The 21,602-nt window shown below is 38.3% G+C and overlaps 1 protein-coding gene across 1 annotated transcript; it reads left to right on the top strand.

Moving 5' to 3' along the window:
- The first annotated feature begins 14,097 nt into the window (after window positions 1-14,097).
- Window positions 14,098-16,255, top strand: LOC101310097 (auxin-induced protein 5NG4-like). Its single transcript, XM_004294649.1, has 6 exons — window positions 14,098-14,414; window positions 14,635-14,697; window positions 14,793-14,909; window positions 15,079-15,484; window positions 15,587-15,738; window positions 15,866-16,255. The coding sequence occupies exons 1-6, from the start codon at window positions 14,209-14,211 to the stop codon at window positions 16,062-16,064; spliced, it is 1,143 nt and encodes a 380-aa protein (XP_004294697.1). The 5' UTR covers window positions 14,098-14,208; the 3' UTR covers window positions 16,065-16,255.
- The last annotated feature ends 5,347 nt before the right edge of the window (window positions 16,256-21,602 follow it).

Genomic DNA, 21,602 nt, shown 5'->3' with positions numbered 1-21,602 from the left:
CAATCACTTCTCTCCAGATCTAGTCTTGGTCTCAAAATTAGCTTCACAGCAAGCAGATGAATTTTTATCAGTTCAGAACAGACATCATTGGAATCCTCACTCTGTGCTTGTTCCCTCTGCTTCTGGTAATTGGATTCCCCCTTCGGTTGGAACTTTAAAGATTAATACTGATGCTACTTGGAGTTCAGATTCTTTTAGTTGTGGTTTGGCAGCCCTACTTAGAGATTCTTTAGGTTCTCTTCTTCATGGTGTAGTCTCTGTTGGTAAAGCAATTTCGGCAGAAGCTGCAGAGGCTCAAGCTCTTCTTCAAGGTCTCAAGTTGGCTAAGTCGGTTGGTTTGATCTCTTTCTCTATGGAAGTTGATTGTTTATCCCTCATATCAGCTTTGAAATCCCCTAAAGGATCTGTTTCTTGGTCTGCTGCCTCTTGGTTTCAACAAATTAAGTCTTTGGCAGGTTCTTTTTCTTCTATTAACTGGTCCTGGATCAGTAGGGAGACAAATGCAGCAGCTGATACTGCTGCTCACTTTGCTTCAAGTTTGGAGTGTTCTTTGAACTGGGTTAATAATCCTCCTTGCTTTTTGCTACATGTTCTTCAATCGGATGCGGTCTCTGCTCCTCCTTGAAGTCTATATTTTTAGCTTTTGTTCTTCTAGTTTGTTTGGCTTGTTAGGTTCTTTGGTTTGTAAGGTTCTATTGTCAAAAAAAAAAAAAAAAAAAAACTTGTATACCTAAACTTGCACAAATGATCTAAACATAGAGACCTAAACATCTAACGGTTCATTTGTACAAATGTTATGGAAAAATAAGTGTAACAAAGAAGTTATTGATTAGTTTTCATTATAGTGGTCCTCATTTGAAAAGATCAATTATGTGGACGACTAAATCCATCGGTACCACAATTGTGTGCGAGGCAGATTTAGGAGACTAGATCCATAAAACCATAGAATTGGCGAGTTGTAGACATTCGTGCTAGGGATTGCTTGCTACTTTTGAAAACATAGTTTGTAAACTTACACACACACACCCACCATGGATGCCGGGTGGCGTTGGATCTTCTAAGCACATTGACGGAGTCTTTTACAGGCTCTCGTTTAGTATGTGTCGTTGGAGTTCTCAGTTCGACTGAGAGGGAGACTAAGGTGTTAATAGTTGGTCCTTCCAGAATTGCATTCGGTGGTTATTGAGGCATGGTTGTGTTCCAAATCAGAGGCGGGAGGTACGTAGAGGCTGAACAGATCTTGAGTGCTTGCTACAAAAGCCGGTGCCTCCAACATGGAAGGTCTCTAGGGAGCGGTGATGGTTCAAGCTTTCGGCAAAGATCCTGTAGCGTTTGGGTCGTAGATTAGAAGCGTTTTGAGGCTGCCACCACCCAACTATTAAGAGCCAAGGTGGAAGTTGAGCCTTTGGGTCTCAATTGTCTCAAATGGGCTGAGCCTCATGGTCTTTGCACTTTGTTTTGTTCTTTTATTGGGGTCGGGCATGTGGTAGGCTTTTTGGGAGAGTGACACTTCTATGCTCATACAACTATTAGGATGATGCTGGTTTCACTAGTCTGCTAAGTGGAAACATATACTAACCTTCTTAGACATCATACTTATGATGATGGTTGCTTTGCCTTATAGTTTTCATCTCCATTTTTTTGGACGTAGTTTTGAGGCTGTTTTCTTTGAATTTATTATGGATTTTCTACTTGTCTGGACATTACTTTTAGCATTTTGTTTTTTTTTTTGAATAATAGCTCTTTGAGCTTGTACTAGATCTTATCTCCTGCTTGATCAGGCATGGCTTTTGCCCAATTGGTAGTATGCCAGTTGGTAATGTATGCCGGTTGGTAATGTACGGATTATACAACCAATGAAGTTATTCCGCTTCCTTGACAAAAAAATATGTAAAGTCAATAAATTTTATATATATTGGCCCCTTCAATCTATTAAATCATCATAATTTAAATCTATTATCTGTTTTGTTTATTATTTAATTCAGATTTTTTCCAACTTTCTAGGTTTTTATGGTTTTGAGATTCTCACGATGGTGACTCTGGAATCTCTCAATATCAGAAATTTATAGCTGTTATTTTCATCTTTTGTTCCAACCTAAAGAAAAAGTATATTGTTATTGTAAGCTTTTCTTTCAGTCCCTCTAAGAGCATCTTCAACCATTGTCCTATAAACAATACCTTAAATAAAATTTGACTCAACCAAACGTATTTTTTTCATATGGGTTTTGTATCTTCAACCCTTACTGTCAAACCCTAAACCAGTCCATGCGAAGACCACTTAATTGATGAATGTGAAATTTAGGATTCCTCTTAAATAGTTTAGTCGAAATATGACCCGTTTTAGGTTTAAACCTATTTTGACAGTACTTGAGTTGGAGATGCAAAATTAAAACACCTAAACCTATTATAGGTTTTAAGGAAAGGGTTGCAGGCCGTTTTGCTTATAGGTCCACCATCAGCTTTATAGTATTAGAGAAAAAGGTGTGAATAAAATTTCTCAAATCGACCCCTTACTTATATATGTCAGAGATCTTTGATTCTATGACTCAACGTTTTGAGTTAGGTTACACTACTGGAAAAAAAGCACTTAGGAGACAGAATTATTTCGTCTCCTAAGTGACAGATTTCGTCTCCTAAGTACCTAAGTACTTAGGAGACGAAACGTCCGTCGGCTAAGATCCGTCGCCTAAGTGTGGTGAGGTAGACACTTAGGCTACGGAACCTAAAATTCTGTCTCTTAAGTGGTTCTTAGGAGACTAAATATTTTCGTCTCCTAAGCACTTAGGCGATGAATTTTATTTTATAATAAAAAAAATTATCCACTTAGGAGACAGAATAGTTGAATTCCGTCGCTAAAGGCTAGAAAAAAAAAAAAAAAAGGACCACCGCAGGTTTTTTATCCACTCACTCCGACCACTCTAAATACCACCACCACCACCACCAAAGGTTTCAGAAGTCACAACTAAATGTCTTGAACTTCTTCTCATCTTGCATATAAGTAGTAAAAACTTGCATTTATAAACTGCATATGGAAAAAATAAAGTTTACTGCCCCCCAGTAAACTTCTAATGGGGATCAGTAAACTTGCAAAAAATAATTCCCTTTCAATTACAGGGGCACAACACACAACAGATACCAATTCTTACCATAATAACCAACTTTATTGGCCCCTAGTGAACCTAGTAGAAGTTTACTGCCCCCAAGTAAACTTCTACTAGGCAGTAAACTTCTACTGGGGGTCAGTAAAATTCAATATAATATCTCATTTTCAATTTCATGCCAATTATGCACAACTGATACCCATTCTTACCGTAATAAACAAATTCATTGCCCTCTAGTAAACCTAGTGGAAGTTTACTGTCCCCCAGTAAACTTCTACTAGGGGTCAGTAAACTTCAATACAGTATCTTCCTTTCAATTTCATGCCAACAATCTGCCCCAAATATACCACCACCACCGTACCAAATAACCACCATGCCACCACCATCATACCAATCACATCCTAACCAAAATTAAAATCAAAATCAAATTAAACAAAAATACATAAATCTATTACCAAAGCTAATTAAACTAGAAAAATTAAAGAACTTACCTTGATTTCTTACCCTTTTGAAATTTCGAGGGACAGTGGTGGGTCGGTCGGAAGGCTTGGTAGAGAGAGAAAGGTGGCAACAGCGGCGTCTGTGGTGACCCAGATCTAAGGCTCGGTGCAAGAGAAGGGGACGAGGAGCTTGTTGGCGACAGGGACAGGTGAGTTGGGTCGGGTCGAGAGGGGGAGGTTGTTGGCTCCGAGGAGGGTGCGGAGGTGACCGGGTGATGTTGAAGAGGGTCTTGACGACGTTGAGAGTGGTGGCGTTTGTGGGGACGAAGTCGATGAGTGCGTGGCAGTTGGAGGTGGCGTTGGTGGGGGTGGTGCAGTTGAAGGTGGCGGCGGAGGAAGGAGCGGTGAGAATGGAGAGAGAGGCCGGCATGAGAGTGATGGTCTAGAGAGACAGAGAGAGAGAGAGAGAGAGAGCTCTGGGAAAAAATGGGTTTTTTTCTTATTGATAAGGTTGGTGAGTGTGTGATTAAAGATTGATATGTTTGAAATTTGTTTGAATTTTCATGAAATTTTATGTGGGAAGATAGGCACTCAAATTTTTAGAACTTAAGCGACGGAATGTTCTATTTCCGTCGTCTAAGTGATTCATAATTTTTATTTTTTTTTAAAACATTCCGTCTCCTAAGTGATTCATATAAATTTGTTAATTTTTATTTTTTTCAAAATGCCGTCATCTAAGTAAAAATATTTCGTCTTCTAAGTAGTACTTAAGCGACGGAATGAAATTATGTCTCCTAAGTCGTTCTTAGGAGACGAAATCAAAATATTTCGTCTCCTAAGAACAACTTAAGAGACGGAAATTGTTTCGTCTCCTAAGTAGAAAATTTCGTCGCTTAAGTACCGTTTAGGAGACGAAATTTTTTAATTCCGTCGTCTAAGTGCTATTTTCCAGCTTATCTAACCGGTTTATCTTCATTGATCTTAATTTAGTTTACTTATTTATGGAATTAATGCACATTCACATCAGACTAGTTTTTCCCTTTACTTAATATATATATATATACACACACAATTTTTACAATTAAAATTTCAGATAAAGGAAGCGATCTCTCGGGAACCTCCTCCTTCTACGGTGAGAGGCCCACTTGCACGTAATCGTGCACTCCATCTCTTCTTCGTCTTTAATAACCAACGTTGACATATGAATTAAGGCCGATCGATCGCGAGTTCATAACACAACTTTCTTTTCGTTTTGTTTTCTCTTCACTCAGCTTTCTTTACAAAAACGTTACCACTGATTGATGTCTATAGATTTCGAATTTTCGATCATGCACACTAACGCTGTATCTTAATTCCTGCTTTCATATAGGTATGGTCAAACATCATAAGCTTTATTCTTTTTTCCACACTAAACAATGCCTAAAGTTTATAAAAGAAACAGACATTACAAAAGCTTAGGTTGATCTTAGTCGTCCATTGGAGCTCTTTCCAGTGAAAATTACAACCTTTCAATTGACAGATTTCAATTCATGGATCCATATATGAAAATTAACGGAAGCTCTCTCTATTATTGAGAGACCGGCCGCGTACGTTAAAATAATCATCCGATTACTTTGTGTGCCAATTGAAGAAAGAGTCCAAGATTCATTTCTCCACTCTCTGTCTTATTGATTTTCATCTTTACGATCAATTATATAACGAATAGGTGTGTTGCTTTGACACTTGACCTTTCCCATGTAATATATGATTATATTCAGCTTAACAAATACAAATCATGCATGCATGCACCACTTACTTAAATTAGAATGTATAAAACTTAAGAGAGCTCGGCCAAATGCACTTGCTTCCTTTTTGAAAGTGTGTAGTTTCTATCAAATTTTTTCTTTTTGATCAAACTAGATAGGAGAGGACATAAATCATGACGACAATTGTCTTTCTTTTTTTACGTACGTGCTCGTTGCATAGATGGTTTCCTTTTATCATAAAAGCAAAACAATAAAGTAAACCAACATACATAGTGTAATCGTTCTTTAGCAAGATAATGGTTTACCATCTAAATCACGTATCGTTCTTAACTAACATCTTACATCCGCTACTACATTATGGAAAGCAAAAATTTTAAGTAATTTTTTTTTTTATTAAATAAAGGGTTGATGCGACTGTCCTCAAGCCTTGATTAATATCACTATCGAATACAATAGGGGGGAGGGGGGAACATGAAGCCTAACCCCCTGATTATAAAAACCTGAAATACTATCATAAATCTCTACAAACCTGTACTCACTAGGCACCAACTAGCAAAGAGTAACGCTCTAATGACGACTCTATTTACTTTCAGATAGTAGTGACACATTGGAAACATCACTAGACATGTAACACGCTTACACATCCTAGACTAATTATTCAGCTTTCCACCTATGTTGTTGCTAGACTAAAAATCCGACGACTCTTACCTTCACCATACCACTAGGCGGCAGTGACCATTTGATAAAGTAAGGACTCGTTGCCTACCTAGAGCAGACAAGGCACTTTAAGTGCACACATAAGCACAGAGCCCGACTCACCCTACACAACTAACGTAAGGGTTTATTGCTCGCAAAATGCGAAAACAAACTAAATAACATAAAAAAATAACAACTTAAAAAAAAAAACATAACTAGAGCAAGGCCCAATAAAAGAACCCATACCCTAACTACAACCCATAACAAGCCCACAAGCATACTCTAGACTCAATATCTGAAAACCCAGTGTCCTTGGAAACCAACATTCACCGCCCAAGGTTGCAAATGCATCCGTCTTCCCCCACCACCGTTAAAGTCGTTGTCTAACTGCAAGAATCGAGACACTACTGCCACCACATCCTCACCATCATTAGAGACGACGACAATCATCCATCATAGTTCTGACCCCACAACACCTGATCAATGGACGCTCCAACACCATATCCGAGAGAGGCATCTGAGCGTCGCCAACCCTTAGGCCAACCATCCAGAGATCGATCCCATCCCTCCCTAGAACCCGACCCACCCACCATGTCTCGGAAATAGCAACATTCTAGCTACGACTCCGATCACCGCGGACTCCAACTCGATCCAAATCTAGCCACAGCCACTACCCTGCAATAGGGCTGGGCATAAAGCCCGAACTTAAAAAAACGGGTCAAACCGGGTGGTTCGGGCCGGGCTTTTTCACAAGCCTAGTAAACTTTAGCGCCGGTCCGGTCCGATACCAGAGACTACCGGTCCAGGCCCAGTCCCTTATATTGAATACATATCTCAGCCCGAAAGCCCAGTGGTAGAATTGAAGTGTCTTTTTTGCTTCGATGGCAGCAATTAGGTGTCACGAATAAAACCCAAATAAAACCTAAATCCCCATACCTCATAAATGCATATCATTCTCCCACTCCATTTAATTTATTCAACAATTTTTTATTTTTTTATTCCCTCTCCTTCTGCACTCACTCTTTTCTTCGTCTCTCAAAGAAAGTCCAATGGTCTCTCTGACACTCTTATACTGGTGCTCTCCTTGCCGGTGGTTCGTCTGTGTTCTTAGCCTAGCAGAGTGATAAGGCAAGCATGCAGCAGATCTCTCTAGTCGCCTGGAAAGTCCTTCCACTTCTCCCCTTCAGTCACCTTAACGAGGAGATGACCATAGATCTCATTGACGTCAAACTTGGACAACAAATCCTCAACATTGGATGCGGTGTTGGCAGGCCGATGCGCGCGATTGGTGCCCACTCTAAACTCAATTTAGAATTTGCAGAGGTTAGAGAAAAAGGCAGATTGTTTGATTTTGAATTATAATTTTTCTGAATTTGAAGTCTTGTATCTGATAACGAATCGACTGAGATTGTAATCGTCAACAACTCGAACATTGTCAACCATCGATGAGTCGTCTCTTCATAGTTTTCTTGATACACGCATTTTATGCTATGTTCTTAATGTATTTCTAACCCTATTTAGCTTCGTTATTTCCTTAATAATGTCATTTCTAGCTTGTTTCTGTTTTATAGGTTGAAAGAGGCAGTTTTACACAAAAGAAGGCTTAAACGCAAGAATTGAGAGAAATTCTAATCAAAGGAGGATTCCCAGTGCAGCAAGGAGTCTCATTAAGTCGCAGAATCAAAGGATAAGTCGTTTAGGAAACTTTCCTGTTTTGAAAAGGGAAACTTGCCTATTTCATTTTAAGAAATTTTCTTATTTTGATTTAGGAAACTTACTACTTTTGAATTTTTCCTATTCTGACTTTCGTAAAATGTTTATGAAACTTTCTTTCCTTATGAGATAGAGAAACCATTTGAAGTCAGGAAACCTAATCCAACTTGGAATAAGAATTTGTGAACGTGTATAAAAGGAGGAGGACGAATTCTGCAGTAATCAAGGGATAATATAAATCAGAAATTAAGAGAGATTCTTTCCTTTAATTTCGTCATTTAAATTCTGTCCATCCTACCTTATTTATCTGATTTTATTTCTCTTACAGTAACCCTAATTGCGCACCAGGAAAAGAAGGGAAATCAAGGATTTTCGTCAAAGGTCTGATTGAAGGCAGAAGAAGGAAGGTTATTCACTACTGCGATTTCCTTTGAAGAACAAGAAACGTACCTGGTCCTTATTCAAGCCTCATGCAATGAATTACTGCACAAGACATTCCGGAGAATTCTGGGGAGTTGTAAATTGTGATTTTGAGCAATAATTCATCACCGTTGGATCAGAAGTGGATCAACGGCTAGGAGAAGAGCTAGGGTTCGGCCAAACTATTATATAAAGGAGCAGAGAGCAACGTTTTGATCATCACTTCCTACACTCAAGAAATTCAAAAATGTTCTCTTAGTCTCTCTCATTGCCGTGAGTCCCTAGAAGAAGAAGGAGAGAAGCCCTTGCTACCTCGAACATTCCAGGGAGTACTGAAGCCCTAGCATGGCCTTGCACGACCTCAAGTTCTTGATCGGCCAATCAGTCCATTGAAAAGTGTAAATCTATGTCTAGTAATTTCTGGTCATCTTCTTCTAATTTTAGTTTTCGATTTAGAACTATGTGTTTTATTTTCTGAATTGGATGGAATCTTTGTTGATAACTAAGTGATTTTCAGTTAATAATAATTATGATTTCAGTGTTCTGATGATGTTATGTGATTGAGTTAATTGCCTTAGAAAATCGTTGAAAGTATGTTTTTGTTTGATATACCTATGTTAGAATACATGCTAACTAATGCTATGATTTGTACTAAGCCTCGTAGGTAAGTATAGATCACCAGTAGTGGAGGCCGTATCCTGTATGGTTGAGAGCATGTTTTGCATGTGAATGATTAAGCGTCGTATGTAAACTCTTTGCATGTTAGGGTTCGTTCATTTACTTAATGATTTGCATGTTTGTAGACAGATACTTATAATATTGATAGCAGCAGCATGTAAAATGTTCTAAGTGCAGACGTTCTAGCATGGATGACTATTTAGAAGAACCGATTAAATGCATGACCTCGTAGGCTTGTATTTAGAACCCTTCTGTGTTTCTCTTTGGTGATAACTCGATTGTGTGATTAAAGTTCATTGGATTATGATTATGTTTTCTGGAATCTGGTTTTGAAAGTGTGGAAGTCGATCAGTTGTAAATATATTGTCTTTATTGTTTTCGTAGGAATTTAGTAAACAAACCCTAAAATCCCCCCTTAAATCATGTAAATGTAATTGTTGTTTATATTATGTAAATAACTCTTAAATTAGTTTCTAATATGTTCTAGTTGTGTAAATGCATGAGCACCCTAAAGTCTCCGGATTGATCGAACCTTATTTACCAATACTACATTCTGATAAAACAGGGTTCGTAATTGTCGCACGCTCAGTAACGAGATGCGTCATTTCTTCAACTTCTAGTCTCGATATTCTTTTTGAGTTTGAACTTTTTGGGCTGATTGATTTTGAATACGGTGTTTGGGAATAGATCTTCAGTCTTGGTGTTAGGAGGATGGAGATGGACAAGGTTGGTATGAACTTCAATGATTACCCATAAAGGGCACAGAAGGTACATGAAAGAAACTTGCGCTTCATCGGAGTGACGGAGAAAGATGTGGCGAACTGGAAAAAGCCAATGCCCGAAAAACCGGCAAGATCGGTCGGGCTTTTGCCGGTCTCGAAAATTTTAACAACTGAGACAGGCCTTTCTGCACACCAGTCGGTCCGGGCCCGGGCTCTAACAATTTGTTGCCGATCTGGGACCGTGCCCAGCCTTGCAACCCTTTTTAGCTGAAAACGTGGATTCAAAGGACAACCTGACCTCAAACTCCGGGATTTAGATATGTCGAACACACAAGCCTCCCATCTAATCGGCCTCCCAATGCACTGGCTAGGCCATAGGCCGTCACCTACGCAGAGGCACAACCGAAGAGGAACAAAAGAGCATAGCGGCGTTCTCTCTAGGGTTTAGCGCGTGTGTAGCGCATTTCCTTTTTTCCAATAAGGTTTTATTTTAAGTACATTTCAAAGGGGAAAGAAAGTAATATAGAGTGTTTTTGTTGTTTCCAATTCCAGATAGGTAGTTTTATTTTAAGTACATTTCAAAGGGGCAAGAAAGTAATATGGAGTGTTTTTGTTGTTTCCAATTCGATAGGTAGGTGATTATTTTTCATCCGATCCTCTTTATGGGTTATCAAGAGCATCATCAACTTCATTCCTTATTGTTTCCTTTCATGGCTCAAGGCCACATGATCGATCCCTATGGTAGAGGATTTGACACAAGAAGAAATGATGGTTTGTCGGTTAATGCAGCATGTTATAAGCCAACTTTGAATAATTGTGATGGCAAAGAGAAGTACAAATTGTGATTTGTGTCCGTGATAGAATAGTATATCGACGACGTACAAATAGGTAGAGATAGTTGGATGGTATTTTAGCAAGAGTAAGGAGGTATACATGGATATAGACAAAGTAAGGGAGGTAAAATGTAAAATGAAGGTGTACAAAGTAAGCAGTAAGGGGTGTCAACATAGCAAATTTAGAAATGTAACTAGAATCTCCTAAAGTTCTTTTTTAGCAAGAGCACAAAAAACAATGAGAAATTATTTCGTTATCGAGTTAAGATGGGACTGAAAAACAAGAAACACAATAAAATTAAGGGACAAAATATAATCCCCACTTCTCTAAATATGCTCTTGGTCGACGTACTGCTGATGGATTTAGATTGTATTCGTAGGAGACATTAATTGTCAAGTGAAAAGGTTTGGGTTTTGGGAATAATGCAGGCATGGCTTAGTCATCAACCATCCATGTCCTTTACTGTTTCTATATTACGTTTTATGTTGGGCAAACAAATCCCAAATGATATTGCAATTTGCCTGCCTACACTATTCTACTGTCGAGACGATTACTAATTGGATCATTGGATGGTGATTAGATACCCACATTAACATACCCATTCACATGCTTCTCGTTATGCTCCACTTGTGTATGTTCCAAGCTCCACTTAATATTTATTTTTATTTTTTTCGATTGAGATCACTTAATATTTCTTGAATTCAATCCATCGAGGCTTTATTTCTCAATATTTTACAACCTAGGATATATAACAATTTCTTCTCTTTTATTTTCACCTACTCATTCTATGATGTTAATTAGTGAGGTCGATTTACATTTGAGGCCTTTATGATGCTAATGCAGGCCACAACGCAATATACTAATGTTATGCTGAAGCGGCCGACGGGCCTCACGAGTCTCTCTTCCTTTAGCTATTCGGATGAGAAGCGGGTATGGAGTTTTACCACAAAATGCCTCAGCATTAGTGTGTGTGGTACCATTCCTTATAACTAAAGGATAACTCTTCACTTTTTAGATGCGAGATTCCACAAGACTCTAATCAAAGTCACACTTTTTCAATGATTAAAACATAAAAATAGAAGAAATATATCATGTACCATGAAGGTTATAATCAATAAATAATTCATGTACGTGGTCACATTGGTAACCAAAAAAACAAATTATTGTGTATTAATTTGTCTGTTTCCAATGTCAAGACATAAGAGAAGAGAGAAACCCAAAATATGATGATTAAAAGTGTCAGCATAATGATGCCAACCACCTTGAAGCAATTTGTGTTGCCAACCACATACATAAGTAGTGTTCACATGATCAGTCACTGATCAAGAGATTCATGGTCAGTCACCATTAAATTAAGGATGTGAAATCCACATACCCTAAATTAAAATTCACACACCCTTTTTCTTTTTTTGGTTAACACATTCATAAAAAGACAAAATTTAAGTCACTAAAAGACAAAATTTCAGTTACTAAAAAAAGAAAAAAGAGTGTGTGGATTTCACAATCCTTAAATTAACATCCAAGAGTTGAAAATAAAATAATTATACTATGTCATGGAAAATGTGGTATATAGTGATGAGATATTAGTAAAGACATGATGAGTAGCAAACATAAATGGAAAATGAGGTATATAGTGATGAGATGTTAGTAAAGACATGATGAGTAGCAAACATAAATTTGTCGTATGTTATGAGCAGGAGATGTGCACTATGAACTAGTTGGGTGATTAAGGCTTTAATTTTGCGTGTAGGAATTAGAATAAGGAGATAATGGAGGTTAGGCAAATAACTGTTGAAACAGATGAGAGGAGTCTGAGTCGGAATGCCGCGTCGTGCATTAACCATTTGGTGCGTGCGGGCCCATTTCTCTTTTGTTATAGCTAGTGCTGCCACGCACAAGTCATTAACTTTCATTCTTCTTTTTCAAATACATGGTACCATTTACAAACAGACACAGTTACGGAAACTTATATGATTTTTTTTTGGGGTCTAGGTTTTAGGGTTTCCACATTTGAGGTATAATTTCACGTCTCACATTTACTTTAGGAAAAATTCTAATAAGTTGATGGTTATGCTATACTTAGCTCAATTTCTAGGCAAATCTTCTTTAAATTCCCCACCCCACCAATCTTACAAGTACATGTAACCACATCTTAGCTAGTGGTATATGTTTGGGCCTATATTAATATTTCCTAATCAGTCAAGTATTAAAAGCCTATTGAACCGATACATGCTGTCCTACTTATCTTTGTAAATATATTTCTTTCCTTTGGTTAAATTATGACAAAAGATATTGCAGTTGCTTAAAAATCTAACTCATGATCTGATTAGGAGATATCTTTTCTAATTAAGATAGAGGTCTGATATGCCTTAATCCACAAGGAATGTGAGCCCTAGTTCTCTATATAAAGGGGTCGAGGCAAATAGGCAAAAAGATAGCCAATCTTACAACCAAGCTTTGCACACTACAAATATCAAAGCCTCGCCTGGAGCACCCACCTACAAAAAGACTCTTCGATATCTTTTATATCCAAGATCGATCCGTCGGCAAACCCAAAGACCAATCTGTTAGCAAAAACCAAGTTTGATCCGTTGGCAACTTCTACTCATATAGTCTGATCAGTCAGCAAATCTCCGCCAAACCATTGTTAGGTGTAAAAACCTAGCAAATATCCATTGTTGAGGAGAAATCCTTAGCAAATGTCCTGTCCTGACATTTGTTAGCTCTGCTTGACCTTATCGACTCAAGTAGGATAAGTCTGTTCACGTGAGCAGAGAAAAATCCTGAGAATTTCCTTAGGTCTGAAGAAAGAACCTTGCAGTAAGTTTGATCGTGTCTGCTCTCAATTGCTTGAAGAAGAAATCAAAAAGCGTGAACGAGAAAAGAAGATCAAGATGTACCTAACTCAGAGGTACTGACACGCCACATAAGTCGATTGTTTGAAGAAATCCAGTTTCACCCCGAGCAGTATGTATGCTATACCCATCACCATACTAGACAAACTCTTAATTTAGTCAATAAATGAGACTTGAGTGTCGGATGATGCGTCTAGCTGTTGAAACCTCCGAATCTCTCAGAGAGATCTTGACTTTGAGACCCATCTAGGGTTTCTCTTGGTGGCGGCTACCGTCTTCCGCCATTTGAAGAGGGTTGAAGTGAGGATAACTTCTATATATATGTTTTACTAAGACTAGATATTTGTACCACAATTGCGTGATTAGCATATTAGACTAGATGATTATTATTTAATGTTAATAAGTTTGGTTGTGATTTAGATAGGTTACCCGGTTTGCCCCGGTGTTTCTTATGTAAGTTCCATTAGACTTTGGCTTGTTGTCTAGGAGTTGTTATTGAATATCATCAACTAATTTTACAAAAAAAAAAAAAAAGTAGTCGGATGGTTATTCGGATGTAGTCTGCTCCTTGCTCGTACTGTTGGTAATAAAAATCAAATTGTAAAACACAAGAACCCAGCATCTCAACATAACAACATCGATCATAACGGGATCAATACTTACCATCTCTCAATCATAAAGTATAAAGTTGATGTTAAATAAACTAACAAACTCGTTAACTAATTATTTGCATGATGCCATACAAAATCACAATATATTTTTGTTTCTCCCACGCATCTAATTAATAATCAAGAGTTTGATGATGAGAGTCTCTTATTTTTATTTAATCAAATGCAAGTGGTGGTCCCCCAAGGAGGGCTTATATATATGTAAGCTGCTACTATTATTCACTTAGGAGACACACAAGTAAACTTGAAGTGTTCTTCCTCAATATCTTCTTTGGTTCACTAGCTCTCTCAGTTGGTATTTCATAACCAACTAATTAGCTAGCTAGTTAAGTAACAATGGAAGGAAACGGCGGCTGCTTTTCAAGTTTCATTCAGAGTTCAAAGCCATACATAGCTATGATTTCTCTGCAATTCGGCTATGCCGGAATGAACATCATCACTAAGGTTTCGCTCAATCGTGGAATGAGCCACTATGTGCTTGTTGTTTACAGGCACGCCTTCGCCACTGCAGCTATTGCTCCATTTGCTCTTGTTCTTGAGAGGTATATAGCTACCTACTGCATGTTATTTTTTATTTATTATTTTTTTTTTAGGGCTATACTTGGCACTTTATTCCAAGAAATCAAAGTTACACAGTGAGAATAAAAAATCACTGCATGTTATCTATTTCCTCTGTGTATATAGCCTTCATAAACACTCGTATTTTTGCCTTAATAATATGCAATTTGTTAATTGCTTTTTGATATATGATCGATTTTGCAGGAAAATAAGACCCAAGATTACATTTCCCGTTTTCATGAAACTTTTTGTACTGGGTCTTCTTGGGTAGGCATACTTTACAATTCCCCACGCTAACGGATATGCTTGATCGATTTCTTGAAGGTAAAAAATAACATATTGGTTATTGACTTGATTTACAGGCCAGTGATTGATCAAAACTTCTACTATGCCGGACTGAAGTTCACATCCCCCACCTTCTCTTGTGCCATGAGTAACATGCTCCCAGCAATGACATTTGTCATGGCCGTCCTTTGCAGGTATATATATGTATGGATGATTGAGTAACTGCATGCTTTTACAAACGTACGTACTTTGAGATCAAGTTAAGTTTTCTAGCTTGAACGAGAGTGAGAGAGCTAGAGAGATCCCAGATATATTTGTAGCTCATATATTAACATGCTTGATGATATTTAACTAATCAATTAGGATGGAAAAGCTGGAGATGAAGAAGGTTAGATGTCAAGCGAAGCTGATAGGCACTATAGTGACAGTGGCCGGAGCCATGTTGATGACGTTGTACAAAGGAAACATCATTAGCTTTCCCTGGTCGGCTCACTCGAACAACACCAATAATGCCTCTAGTGCAACTAATAATGAGGACAAGGACTGGCTCAAGGGATCCATTCTGCTCATCTTGGCCACCTTTGCCTGGGCGTCTTTCTTTATCATTCAGGCAGTGACACAGAAGAGGTACCAGGCTCCTCTATCCCTCACCGCAATCGTCTGCTTCTTGGGCACTCTCCAGTCCATAGCGGTTACTTTCGTCATGGAACACAAGCCGGCAGCTTGGACCATTGGTTGGGACATGAACCTTCTTGCTGCTGCATATGCTGTATGTAACTGAATCACGTAATTAAATTTAACTTCATCGATCAATCATCAACAGTAGCTAGCTAGGTTTATTAATTAACGAATGAGCATGTATACATGGCAGGGCATAGTTTCATCGAGCCTTGCATACTACATTCAAGGGCTGGTGATGCAGAAAACAGGTCCGGTTTTTGTCACCGCTTTCAGCCCTCTTATGATGATCATTGTTGCTGTCATGGGTTCTTTCATCCTTGCTGAGAAGATATATCTGGGAGGGTACGTAGGACTCTAGCCATAAGTCTTTTTTATTTAATTTTTTTTTAAATTTCGTAATTATATCTGTTTTGATGTTCCATTGATCATGAATTTGATCAAGCTTGTCTATATGTGGTTTCAATTTCAGAGTTCTGGGTGCTGTATTGATTGTCATGGGACTCTACTCGGTTCTCTGGGGCAAGTACAAGGAGTACAAAGAAAAAGAAGCTGAGAGCTTTAAAATTCCTCAAGCAATAAAGGGTAGCACAGCTACTACAGGAGATATCACTGCTAGCTTACAAGACATTGAAATTCAAAAGAGCACCCAACCTAACCCCAAGGAATGAAGCCCCAAAATTTAGAGAAAACATTCTAGAGAGACCTTTCTTTTCTCTTTGGTCCCCATATATAGTTGCCTCTGACCCTTTTGTTTTTATTCTCTTTTATTTTTGCGTTCACTTATTATGATGTACGAAAGTTTCTATATATGAGAAGAATAATGAGATTTTTTTGAGATGAAGAAGAATAATGAGATATTAAACAGCATATCTAGGAAAATACATGATAACTATATACATGACGTACAATACTCTAGCTATTTTAACTAGCGAGCTCATTCAGTTGTTCTTGTCATTACTCGAATGTTAGTGCACAAACACACTAAAGTGGCAGAATTTGCTCGTCTCATGCCGCATGATGCGGATTCCACTATGATTTATTGTCAACTTTCCTCAATATATATATGTTACTCTTTTTTTTTTTTTTTCAATAAAATGAATGTATTCATATGGTAAAAATTTGAATGGCCACCAGTGGACAGGCAGGGGCCGAGATAATCCAGCCTGGCATCGGCGTCGAGCGCCATAGTAGCGCCGTTGAAATCAGCATCAAACCCATGGTTGGATGCCCGGGCCATGGTTGCTAGGGTTTGGTAGGAAACTAGAGAATTGGGATTTGAGAACTAGGGAGGCGGAAAGCCATACTTAAATATGTTCTTTAATTCTTGATCAACCAAAATAAAGTTTATGAAAAAATTATTATTTAAAAGTTTGTGATCAATTGATGGTTGTTTAGAAGCCTTAAACATTGCTAACGAAAGAGAAAAATGTCCAAACAGTGTCTCACCTTTCAAAGAAACTAATTTTAAGAAAACAATGTCTCACATTTAGAAAACTTCAAAACAATATCTTACATTCTTATCCTGACCCAAGTTTGGTATTCGTAGCCGTTAGATCCGTGAAAAAAACTGATGGCAGACCATTTTTATCATAAAATTACTTGTTTACCCTTTACTCTATTTTTAAAGGGACAATCCTGAAGTTGGAGCGCGGTCGATGGAACCGGTTCGCTGCTTCAGATCGTTCACGGCAATTTCGAATAACTCCTAACTTAAATAATTTCCAACATAATATTAGAAATTAATAACTAATTTCCGGGGTATTACATCAACCCCCCTTAAAAAAATTTCGTCGCCAAAATTTAAACGCACTACTCCACCACAGGTGCTGCACTAACATCAACAACGAACGTACCAACACCCCGATACCTGATCCCTCATTGTGCTGTATGCATTTGGAGTATCAATCACTCCAAGTATAAAACTTAGCTTATCTTACTCTATCTGAGTCACATTCATGAAGTCATCAGAACCGTACCGAGTTCCTTCATACGAAAACAACATATGTATATCACCACTAAATAAGTGCTCAACTATTCCAAAACAACCATCCCACTACGACCAACCTCACCCAACCCATGCATAAATTCAAATCATGATACCAATGTGCGTAAAACAATAAAAACAAAGAATTTCCACACAGAAAGTCGAATACACAAGTTTAACTACATCCATAAGGCACAAACGACATGACACCAACCAACGCAACCTAACAAAAGAGAAATGATTAACTCACCTTAATACTACTAGGTCGAAGGCGACTGTCTCTGCTGGTACCCCTGCCTGCCCTCCTGAGGTTGAGTACACTCTCTAGGAAGGTGCCCCGCTTGCCCATAACTGTAGCAAGCCTGAGTCCTTCGCTTCTTGCACTCCTTCTAAGGATGTCCCAACCCATCGCAACGGTAGCATCTCAAAGGCTCTACCTGTCCAATAGGTGCAGCTGACACTGTAGCTGGAGCCTGCTAATTAGTCTGCTGTCTCTTCCCAAACACACCATGATGACCCTCAGAGCCGCTGCCCCTGCAATGGCCTTCCCCTTCCCATGTACATCCCTTAGTCTCTCTGCCTCATACATGGTAACATCCTGCTCAACTGATAAGGCACTCTCAACTGCCTAGCAAATCGGTGGAAAGTCACAACATTCATGAGCTCATGCCTCAAACCCCGTATGAACTTCCGTGCCAAGGCTACTGCATCCATCTCTCTAGCAAATCGATACAACTGAGAAAACCGGGCCTCATACTCCCTGACAGTCATCTGGCCTTGCTTTAGAGCTAAGAACTCGAGCTCCAACTGCTCCCTCACAGTATCTGGAAAGTATGTCTCCCGAAAGAGTTGTACAAACCCATCTCAAGTAAAGGTGGACACATCTCTAGCTCTCTCTACCCCGCTTCACCATACTCGTGCCTCATCCTTGAGAAGAAACGTGGCAATCCACCTCTTCTCAAACTCTGAGCAAGTGATCAAGGTCATGTAAGTCTTGATGTCGTGGATCTAATGATCAGCTACCAGGTAGTCTGTACCCCTAAGAAATGTAGGAGCTCCCAACTTAAGAATCCCCTAAACCATCCTAGCCAGACGTAGACCATCATCTATAACTACTGGCGCCTGTGGCTCTAACTCCAACTCCTCCTCATAGAACTCGTCCAAAGGTCGAGCTCTGCCTCTGCCTCTAGCCCTGCCAGTTCCTCTGGCCCTACCTCGGCCCCTAGCTCTGCCTCTTTGAGGATCCATAACCTAAAAAGCAAGTAAACCTTGGTTAACACATGCATAAAACTTAAACCAAAGTATAAGTCCGATACACACTTGCATTAACCAAGACACTAACTCAAGGTGGTTCACAAAGTTTCTAGATCTCACTAACAGAGTAATCCCTACTCTCACAAACTGATGACTTGGAGGCGACACCTAACCCTTGCACATACCAAATGACATATCAGTACCAAAGAGTATATGATAGTACGTAGTTCACTGCAGTCGGGTCATCACTCTGAAGTACTAATTATCACCAAATAAGTAAGACCTAAGCTTTGATACCAAACTGTCACGCCCCGAATTTTGGATAAATAAAAATCCAATTTCGAGGCAAGATAACCACACAAAATTCCAAATTTCTGTAAATCATTTCTGTTTATCTAAAACGCCAATCCAAATTTTGAACTGTCTATATGGACCCAACCCTTTGAGTCAAATATTACATTCCGAGGTTTACATAACTTGTGATGTCAAATAAAGGTCACGCTCTAAAGAACTTACTACAAAACGACAACTCCATAATAATAAAAGCTCGTATGAGTAAATCTAAATTAAAAGACTCGAACCACAAAATCACTGAAGATAAATACCGGTAATTCCTGCGTTGAAAATTTAGTTCAGGGAATTACTTAATTCATATAAGATCGAAATCATAAAAGAATCCTGCGAATAGGGTAGTTCAGGAAACTTCGTTTAAAATCACAAAAATAAGATTGTAGGATCTCCTAAAGAAACATAGTTCAGGAGTTTACTAAAAGCAAAGAATTTCAAATGCAAGCAAATAAGGAAAATTAACGACTTATAAATAAATCATATTGTTAGGGTCATTTTGAATAGAGGCAACTAGGATTGGTAAATTGGCTTGATCTCCTCTATTTTTACCCCTCTAAGTTCAAGGACTGAGCCCAAAGCTTCAAGAAGCTCTGTGCGTGGTTTCCCCAAGTCTCCTTGCAGTTGCTGCAGTGGCATGCTTCTCGTGATAGGTTGGCAGTAACTTGGCGTGGATTTGGTAGCATGACAGATAAACAAAATACATGAAAGAGCTTGCAAGAAGGCATGTGGTGTAGGAGCTGGAAATACCACTACTAGAAAAAAGTTCTTATGTGACAAAATATTTTCGTCACCTAGGGGCTTTTGTCGTCATGTAAGCACTAAAACGATGAAAATTTCGTCACCTAAGGTTCATCACCTAAGGGCGGTGGTGTGAGCACTTAGGTGACGAAAATATGTATTTCGTCATCTTAGTCATTACTTAGCTGACGAAAACTTTTTCGTCGCCAAGTTACTTAGATGACGAAAACAATTTCGTCGCCAGGTTGGTTAGCTAACGAAAGTTATTTCATCGCCAAGTTGGTTAGCTGACGAAAAATGTTTCGTCGCCATAGTACTTAAGCAACAAAATATAATTCGTGGTCTATGATCTATTGTGACGTAGTGTAACCAGCTAAGGTGACGAAATTTGTCGTTATCAAAACACAAACACTACGAAAACGGTCAGTTTGCTGACAATTCTTTCATCCGGCTATGGCCACGAAAGTTTAACTTTCGTCACCTTAGTGCTATTTATTTTTAATAAATTTAATCATTAAAAATTATTAATATCACATTTAATATTAACATAAATAAATTTTTTAAAAAAAATACTCAATATTTCAAAAACCCACTATTGGCCAAAGGCACCTGGGCAGTAGCAAAAATATATATATACTAGGCAAATTGCCCGCGCGCTGCCGCGGGAAGAATCGTATGTGATTCGTTGATCGTTGAACATTTGTAATAGTAGCATATTTACATGGACTACAAGAAATAGATGTAGGCTGCTGCCCTACAACCCAATGTAGGTGCACTGCATTACCATTGTGACAAAAAATAGTTCAAACCATCACTTCTTCCTGGTGCACTGCCGCTGAAGAGTGATAATATTTACAAAAAATGTGTATACCCGCAGAAGCTATCATAAAAGCCACAAAAGTAAGAGTTGTCCATCAACATTACTCCTTTTTCATTTTCTCCAACTGGTTGTTCATTGGTAAAGATGATGATGCTACTTCTTTCTCCTGTTTGTTATTATAAAGAAGGTGAACAAAAGTTGAATGAACAATGAACAATGGTGCTGCTCAATTGGGAAGGAGACAGTACCTGAGTGATACTACTTGCTTGATACGTGTGAAATGGAGCAATCTAACACTAATCAATGTTTATCTGAATTACAATGATGATTTTATGTTGCTAGCTTGCAAAAATTCAGCTTCTTCTCGATCTGTTTCTGCATACAAAAATCAAGCAGGCTGTGAGACAAAACAGTGTTAAAAGAAGGAAGTACTTTTCACCACCAGGTTGCAAAATAAGCTTATTCACTGTACCTGAAGATTGAATTATGTTCCTCTTTACTAATAAACCACCAGTTTCATGACTTTCATCAGTTCCTCCACTTTTTACAGAATCATTGTTTTTATTTGTGATAAAAACAGCCCTGTGTTAGTAATTTAGTATTATTTATGGTAAATTTTTTTACTTGTGATAATACAATGAAACTAATAGTGGAGCACAACTTTTAAAAATAAAAGAAAAGGGAGTGTAAATACCCTTCAATTAAGTAGACGGAAAATAAGTTGAACAAAGAAATTGCCTTCTAGCTGCTCAATTGGAACCTACAAAAAATAGGAATTTTGTTAATATCTGATGAAAAGTCATTTTATCCTGTTGAGACTTGAGATAGTATACTATGGATTCTGATTTTGTAGCGATAATGAATGCGAAAAGCTATGAGATATGGTAAAGAGCTTTTGCAAATTTTGCACAACACATCGACTGGTTTTCCTTTTGGGAGTCTGAGTGCCAACTTATGAGTCTTTTGAATCGTGACCCTTGGTGGCTGAATTTTGGTTTACAAGAGTTTGTTGCTGTAAAATACTGATGACTGTAAAAAGGTTCTGCTGCATTCATAAAAATG

The sequence above is a fragment of the Fragaria vesca genome, linkage group LG3 (genome assembly GCF_000184155.1).
Source record: "Fragaria vesca subsp. vesca linkage group LG3, FraVesHawaii_1.0, whole genome shotgun sequence".
NCBI classification, from domain to species: domain Eukaryota; kingdom Viridiplantae; phylum Streptophyta; class Magnoliopsida; order Rosales; family Rosaceae; genus Fragaria; species Fragaria vesca.
The sequence above is the reverse complement of the archived record's forward strand: the minus strand, read 5'-3'. Positions and strand labels throughout refer to the sequence as shown.

Excerpts from the sequence above, each read along its gene's own strand:
- LOC101310097 (XM_004294649.1), top strand. The coding sequence starts at position 14,209 with ATGGAAGGAAACGGCGGCTGCTTTTCAAGTTTCATTCAGAGTTCAAAG. Across the intron at positions 15,485-15,586 it reads TTCTTGCTGCTGCATATGCT|GGCATAGTTTCATCGAGCCT; the intron begins GTATGTAACTGA and ends TATACATGGCAG. Across the intron at positions 15,739-15,865 it reads GAGAAGATATATCTGGGAGG|AGTTCTGGGTGCTGTATTGA; the intron begins GTACGTAGGACT and ends TTTCAATTTCAG.